Source organism: Physeter macrocephalus, chromosome 4, assembly GCF_002837175.3.
Source record: "Physeter macrocephalus isolate SW-GA chromosome 4, ASM283717v5, whole genome shotgun sequence".
NCBI lineage: Eukaryota > Metazoa > Chordata > Mammalia > Artiodactyla > Physeteridae > Physeter > Physeter macrocephalus.
The window spans coordinates 74941610-74949504 of NC_041217.1; the positions used below are offsets into that span (position 1 = coordinate 74941610).

At 43.4% G+C, this 7895-nt stretch overlaps 2 protein-coding genes across 6 annotated transcripts in view; both read right to left on the bottom strand.

Annotated features, from left to right (window-relative positions):
* BNIPL (BCL2 interacting protein like) overlaps nt 1-4359 on the bottom strand; it is a 7714-nt gene extending 3355 nt beyond the window's left edge. Inside the window, exons 1-4 of one of the 5 annotated variants that reach the window (XM_007130438.3) lie at nt 4180-4359; nt 3272-3367; nt 3002-3066; nt 2564-2788 (exon numbers count right to left, since the gene is read on the bottom strand). In XM_007130438.3, coding sequence (XP_007130500.2) covers nt 2564-2788; nt 3002-3066; nt 3272-3367; nt 4180-4223 — 430 coding nt within the window. In that variant the 5' untranslated portion in view covers nt 4224-4359. Of the gene's footprint in view, nt 1-2563; nt 2789-3001; nt 3067-3271; nt 3379-4179 lie in introns of all 5 variants that reach the window. The other 4 variants (XM_055084334.1, XM_055084333.1, XM_055084335.1 and 1 more) reach the window with 4 other exon arrangements.
* Nucleotides 4360-4864: 505 nt separating this feature from the next.
* PRUNE1 (prune exopolyphosphatase 1) overlaps nt 4865-7895 on the bottom strand; it is a 16991-nt gene continuing 13960 nt past the window's right edge. The window contains exon 2 of the mRNA XM_028488865.2: nt 4865-6737. Coding sequence (XP_028344666.1) covers nt 6309-6737 — 429 coding nt within the window. The 3' untranslated portion in view covers nt 4865-6308. The remainder of the gene's footprint in view (nt 6738-7895) is intronic.

Genomic DNA, 7895 nt, shown 5'->3' on the forward strand with positions numbered 1-7895 from the left:
GCGAACCCGGTTCCCCTGCATCGGCAGGCGGACGCGCAACCACTGCGCCACCAGGGAAGCCCCAAACTTCAGTATCTTGTAAGTTCAGATTCTTAGAGTTTATTCCTCAACATCTAATTCCTCATTTTTTACCCATGACTCTAGCCCTAGTTTGTCCAATCAACCCAACCCCTTGCTGGTTTCTCTTTCCTGTGACTCATTATCTTCACTTTTTCACTAGACAATGGTCTGGAGGTAAACTTACACTATGGTAGGTTGATGGCCCTTGCCATGTTTCCAGATTCTTTCTGCCCATGCTTTTCCTTCCTTGGGTAAGCTCATTTATTCCCATGTCTTCAATTACTGCCAGTAAGGCGATGATTCCTTTCTAACCCAGACTTCTCTTCTACCACCAGACCCATATCCCTAAATGCCTAGAGTGGACATCACTATTTTGTGTTTCTCTGTCATCTCCAAGTCACCAGACTCCAAGTGCAACTCAAACTCATTCTCTTCCTCCTCTCTTTCATATTCTTTATTGATGAATGACACCATCCATCTAGTTGCCTGAGAGAGAAAACTCTTTGTCATCCAAGACTCTTTCTTCTCTACCAGCCGTCAAGCCAACAGGACCCCAGATCCTCCTCCATCTATCTCCATTATATCCTTTTATCATTCTTTCCACTATTAGTGTCCCGGTACAGGTTCTGAGCCTTTCTCATCTGGCCTTAGTACTAGCCTCCTAATTCGTCTCCCTGCCTCTTGTCTGTTTTCCTCCATTCTACCCTTTACACCACTGCTAGAGCAAGCTTTCTTTTCTTCTCTCCCTTTTTCACTCAAATGGCAATATACATAAAATACAATATACTATACTCACTAATTTTGCATGATCTTTCCATAGCAATAAAAAGAACTGCTTCATCTTAAAAAATAGTGCCTAGTATTTAGTATTCCATGGTATGGATGTACTGTAATATTGTAGAACTAACATCTTATTTATGGACCTTTAGGTTGTTTTCAATCTTTTGAAAGCCATCAAATCTGATCATGTTAGTCCCTTGATTAAAACCATTCAAGGGACTCCCCATTGCCTACAGGATAAAATCTAAACTCAGTGTGGCAGCAAGGACCTCCATGATTTGACCCTTGCCTAGTTAACACAGTCTTTTGTCATTCTCTCTTCACCTCCCAGCCACAGAATATATATTATATTCTGTGATATAATAATATATATTTTGGTTTTGTTCCTGGCTTCTAAAACAGCTCCTGATGATAAAGGTAAAAGACGTATCTTTTCCTATTCATAACAAGCCCCTTTCAACCACAGAAGTTTATGTTAATGAGGTGACTTTGGAAAACTTCTGTGGATGAGTGGCGGGTTGCCAGGCCAACCAACCACATAATTAGAGGTTTGGAACTTTTACCCTCTGACCTCTGAGGAGGGGAGAGAGACTGGAGGTTGTGCTAAATCACTAATGGTCAGTGATTTAATCAATCATACCTACATATGAAGCCTCCATAAAAAAACCCTAACTGAAGGGGTTCTGAGAGGTTCTGGGTTGGTGAACACATGGAGGTGCTGGGAGGGTGGTGCACCCACGGACCTCCACACCCCCTTTCACATAACTTGTCCTATGTATTTCTTTCTTCTGGCTGTTCCTGATCTGTATCCCCTTATAATAAACCTGTAATCTAATAAGTAAACTGTTTTCCCAAGTTCTGTGAGCTGTTTTAGCAAATTATCAAACCTGAGGAGGGGGTGGCAGGCACCTCTGATTTATCGCCTGTCGGTCAGAAGCACAGGTGACAACCTGGACGTGTGATTGGTGTCTGAAGTCTGGGGCAGTCTTATGGGTGAGCCCTTAACCTGTGGTGTCTGTGCTAACTCCAGTTAAGTGTCGTGACTGAATTGTAGGACACCCAATTTGTGTCTGGAGAGTTGGAGAATTGGTTGGTGTGGGGAAAACCCATACATTTGGTGTCAAAAGTGCTGTGAGTAGAGAAGAAACAAAGTTTTCCTTAATACCTAAATAGTCATACTTAATACTCTGAATTCCCCACCATGCCATGCTATTGCCCAATTTGCTTCTTCCACCTAGAATGCCTCTCCAACTACCTGATAAGCTCAGAATGGCATCCTCTGTGAAGGCTTCCTTAACACCTCTCAGGTGGAAGTCACCTTTGCCTTCTCTCCCTGCTTACACTGTACCCTATACACATGTAGATCATAACCTTTAACTGCACTTATTTGTATATATGTTTATTTCATACTAAACAGAGAATTCCCTGAGGGTAGGGATTATCTTATACATCTTTATAACTCAGTTCTCGCTCAATGATAGCAATATAACAGTTATTCAATAAAATTTCCCTCAATAAATGAAGTGCCCCCTCCTCCCCCTATACTGACTACTCTCACATTGGACCAAGAAGCTCTACCTTTCCATTCTGAGGAAATTTTGCTGGTCTTACCCCTTGGTCCCCACCTTATTAGTTCTAACTTCAGTCCCATTAAATCCATCCTGAGCTTTTTTTAACATGGGCCTCTACTTCTACCAGCTCAGTCTTCAGCTTTCTTTCCCACCTTCCCATTCAAATTCATGTCCACTGTCCAGCTGCTCCGAGTCTGAAGGTGTCTCCAACTCGTCTACCTCCAGGTCAGAACTGCCCTCAGGAGAGGAAGGAACAGAGTGGGTGGGAGAAGCTCCGTTATCTCCAGGCCCCTTAGTCAGATTCAGTCGCAACTCTGGGGCACAAAGACGCTTACGCATGGGGCGCTGGCCACACAGGGCTAAAGTACTGGGGGTTCCTGAGGTTGGAGGAGGGAAAAAAAAAAGAAGAGAAAGATGGGTTTGTGTTGGTGGGGGATGTTAGAATTCCTGTCTATGTAAGTGATAATACGGGGTAAATTCTAAAGAAGGACTAACACGGGACATTTGGGAAGTAGAACCGCAAGGGACAGGGTGGCATATAACCCTTCTGTGGACTAGAATCAGGGAGGCCTGGGTTCTAATTTACCTACCTGCCTGTGAGTCTCTTTCAGGATTATGAGGATCTCCAGAAGGGTCAGCCTCTTCAGGAAGCAATCTAGAGGGGAAAAGATGAAAAGGGGGAAGAAATATAGGCTAAAGGTATTAAGCTGGTATCAACTTATCAATTCCGTCTCCCCGCCATGATGTTATCACCTCTTCTTTCTTTTCCCCACCTCTTTCCTTCAAGTCCCAGTTTACCATCGCTGCCCTCCATTTGTGACCAGCCCTCCCTTTTCCCAGCCTTGCTCATACTTCCTCACCTAGGGAGTTCTTCATCCTGCCAGTCTTCCTTCAGCTCCAGTCCCCCAAGTCTCAAGGATGCTCCTAGTACTGCTGTTTCTGCATTCTCCCTGACCCTATAGATAGTCTCCCAGAAAAAAAAGATTATTATGAGACAAACTAGGCAGTGTCTTAAGGGGACTGGAATGAAGAGCAGTAATGAAGGTACAGAGCAGAGGGCAGGCCTTAAAAAGAAGTCAGATCTCTTGCCTCCTAGATGTTTCTACCACCTTCACCACTTGTTAGAAAGCCATCACCCCTACTGTTGGGTTTAGGAGCAGAGGAGGCATGGAAGGTAAAGCTAATTATTTTTACCTGTTGGCAGCTGCTCCACCTGCACAGTAGGGGTGAGAGGTATTTCACATTACAGTTGTCTGGAACCCAACAGACCTGCCCAGCTGTCACTGGGCAAAGTTGGGGAAGATGTCACCTAGTCAGGCCTGCCTTTCCTCCACCACACTAGGGAGTGGTGAGGGGAAACCACGGTGGAGGGGTAGGGGAAGAAGGTAAGGAGGAAGAGAGATTTGCTGGGAAGGAGAACCTGGACCTTAACTTAGTTCTAGGTCAGCTTTCCTGATGGCCATTCTGGAGGGTGGGTATTAGAAAGCAGAAAACGGGGCAGATTTATCAAAAACAAAACATAGAAACTTCCTTAAAAAAAAAAAAAGCAATAGGGAATTATCCTGGAATCCCTTTTTCCCTAATTCCCATACCTTACTGATATTTCCTACCTAAAGCCACCTCCATCCCTTCTCTGCAAATTAATTCTCTTACAGCCTTATCTCCTCTAGGAACCCGAGATTTGACTTGGAAAGAGCTGGATGGTGGGAAAGTCCCTTAAGACTATTCACTCCTTGTTTCCAATCAAGTTAGCCAGCGTCTTCCTTACCCGAGATCCAATGTCTTTTCTCCTGCCTCTTGTATAGTTCCCATCTTCAGAGGTCTTCCTGTCGCCTTTAAACACTTGGAGTTGTCGGGGAGCGGGAAGTCTCAGCTCCCCAACACTTCTGTATCCCCTTTTTCTCTGTCTCAGCTGTTGTTGCTCTTGCCTCCAAGGAGGAGGGAAGGGTGGAAGGGAGGTAAGTAACCTCACCTTCAAACAGGTTTTGCCACCTCCCTTCCCAAGAAGCAGGTTTGCACAAAAGAGAAAACATGCCTATTGGGGCGGGTTCTGGGGAGGAGACTACATATTCTAAAGTGGCTAGTCTTGGGTGAGTCGAGGAAGGCAATTTTCTAGACTCCTTAAAACCTTCAGGAAGCTGCTTTAAAAAAAAAAAAAGAGGTAATGGTAGAAACCATTTTAGTTTTAAGACTATCGTGGGCCTACTTTTCAAGCATAAGCAAAATCAAGGACACAGAAGTATGTTATAAAGAGGGTTCTGGAAGAAACAAATTAAAGGAAAGGCTGAGGATGAGGGGAGACATAAGACTGTTGCTCCTTATTCCCAAAAAGAGTCACCAGAAGGAAGACAGTAAGTACAGCAGAAAGAAGGGAATTGAATCTTGAGGAGGTTAAAACAATTATCAGAGGGAAAGGCCTGATTATAGTTGTAAAAAGAGACAATAAGGCCCCAAACAGGAAAAAAGTATTTAATACTTTAACAAAATGCAAAATAAAAGTACCCAAGTTACAAAACATAAATTCCTTTGGTTCAGTAATCACGTCACTATTTTACCTTCCAACGGCTACAAACATCCCCTCAAAGTGAAGTCAGTTTCCCTCATATAAAGACATCATGCCAAAACCATCACATACCCCACTGTTCAGCGAAACTGTTGAAAACTTACAGGGAACAGAGCTGTGGGGTAGAAAAAGGGGGAACAGGTTGGTCTGAAGAGAAAAGGGAGACTCTACACATGCAGAACAAGTCAGTGGAAGGGAGCTCTTTGCTGGGTCACTATGGTATGAATCATACCCCTGTACATGCTACATGAGGCTGAGTACCTTGGTACAATCACAAATAAACAGACAATTCAGTGACCCTGAGCATTCCCAGGGAAACAGAAACAAAGAAACTAACAAAAAACCAGAGAAGCAGAGGCAAGAAAGGACGGTGTGGCAACAGGCAGATCAGAGAAACCAGGGAACATCAGTTTTGCAGACAGGGAAATGAGATCTAGAGGAGTGAGTGTCTGGACAAAAGACACACAGTTTATGGCACTCGGTATGAACTCCATGTTTCCTTCTACTATGCCCAAGGAGAAAATTAGATGTATAAGAAATCGACAGAGCCGGGGTCTCATTGTAGTTCTACTGTCTTTTGCGAAGAGTGCCCATGAGGTCTTAAGGCTTTCCCAGGGGTCTCCTGAACTCTCAAGAACCATGGGTCTTCTGAGTATTTTCAGGGTCCCTGTGGCTCTGAGTCAGAGGGATCCAAAGAAACTGAGAGTCAGGCCAGCTGATCAGGACAGAAGATAATGGCCTCCAATCTGCTCCCAAACAATCCCGAAACAGTCACAATAAGCTCAGAATAGAAATTTAGCAAACTGGGAATCAGACACCATCACCTAATTGGGGGCAGAAAGAGGAGTCATGGAGGTGAAAATCAACTAAAGGCTAAAAACTGGAAGAAGCTAAAAGTAGGTATTGTGTTCAATAAATACTTGAATTCATAAGAGAATAAATGAACACTGGAGACAATGAATGTTTGGTTCCATAAGAAATACTGGTTCTGTTAAAAAGCCTGACTTAGGGCACTTTTGGGGTACACATTCTTTCTGTGCCACTCTGCTGGAACTGTGTATGTTATCACATCATGACCCTGGCAAATGAAATAGAGGAGAGTCAGAGCAGATTTAAAGAGTTAAATTAAATAATAAAATTTGTTTGATTGGTAGAGACTGTGGGGAAAAGGTAGAAAGCCAGCTCAGCTTTCTTTTACTTCTTTCTCCTCCTAGGTTTATGAGAACAGTATACCAGATCCTGGAACAATGAAGACAAAATTGCTGAAACATCTCAAAACATGCATTCAGGGTGGTTCAAGCAACCTCTCTCACTTCCCCCTCCCCTCCCAGCAGTCATTTCTCAGACCGGGAGGCAGTGGTAGATTCTGACAGTGAGATCTGACTACATTTCTCAAAGATGACCTCAGCTGAGAATTTAGGCAGCCCCTGATCCAGAGGGCACTCATCCACCAGGCTGTTCATGGGTGTGGGGGGCAGTGGAGGCTCCTCCTCATCTTGACTCAGTCCAGGAATCAGGGAGTTAACTGCCCTGTCCAATTCCTTGTCTACCTGCTCCCTGGACACACCCTCTGTCTCAGGCTGTCCTGAAGCGATGTTCGTGGAGTCAAAATATGCTGACAGGGCTTCCTGGAGCAGAGGCAGAAGTTTCTTTCGAGAGACCTGGGTGTTGCCTTGAAGATAGGCTTGGAGGTTAGGGTGGATGCTTGGGGCAGGGGTCAGCTTCAGGGATGGAGAGTGGGAGCGTTCCAGGGCTCCACAGACCTAAAAAGAAGACAAGATGGGGAGGTGGTATATAAGGTGGTGAAGCAAAAAGCTGAGACTTCTAAGAGACTTCTCTTACAGAGGAGAAAAAATATTTTTAAAAAATTAAGTCACCTAGGGTTGTTTTATTGCTTGCAACAAAGGCACATCACCTAATACACATAGTATTTTAGAAACAGAAGAAACATTTGAGATGATATATTTCATTTTATTAATAAGTAAACCAAAGCCCAGAGAGATTAAGTGCCTTGAATGTAGATGATGGTATACTCTGAACCAGAACCTGGGACTCCCAGCTCCTCAGATATTGTTATTTCCAAGGGTATTCCTGTGCTCAAAAACTTGAACTCTATCCTTAGCTGAGATGGGACAAGCATCTACTATATTGAGGTCAGGAGAAGAATACAGGCAGAAAGAATAAATAGATCAAGTAGGGGTGGGAAGTATGCCAGGCATCGTGCCACGTCTGGCCATTTTCAAATATTAATTTCCTTATTTAATCCTCACAACTACCTTACAGGTTGGTATTACTATTACCCTCATTTACAGGTAGGGAAACTGAGGCTTAGATTAGATAACTTGCCGAAGGTCAAGTTTTTTTTGTTTCTGTTTTTTTTTAATTTTATTTATTTTTTATACAGCAGGTTCTTATTAATTATCTATTTTATACATATTAGTATATATATGTCAATCCCAATCTCCCAATTCATCCCACCACCACCCCGCCCCTGCTGTCCCCCCTTGGTGTCCATACGTTTGTTCTCTACATCTGTGTCTCTATTTCTGCCTTGCAAACCAGTTCATCTGTACCATTTTTCTAGATTCCACATATGTGTTAATATACGATACTTGTTTTGCTCTTTCTGACTTACTTCACTCGGTATGACAGTCTCTAGGTCCATCCACATCTCTACAAATGACCCAGTTTTGTTCCTTTTTATGGCTGAGTAATATTCCATTGTATATATGTGTCCATCTTCTGTATCCATTCATCTGTCGATGGACATTTAGGATGCTTCCATGACCTGGCTATTGTAAATAGTGCTGCAGTGAACATTGGGGTGCATGTGTCTTTTTGAATTATGGTTTTCTCTGGGTATATGCCCAGTAGTGGGAATGCTGGGTCATATGGTAATTCTATTTTTAGTTTTTTAAGGA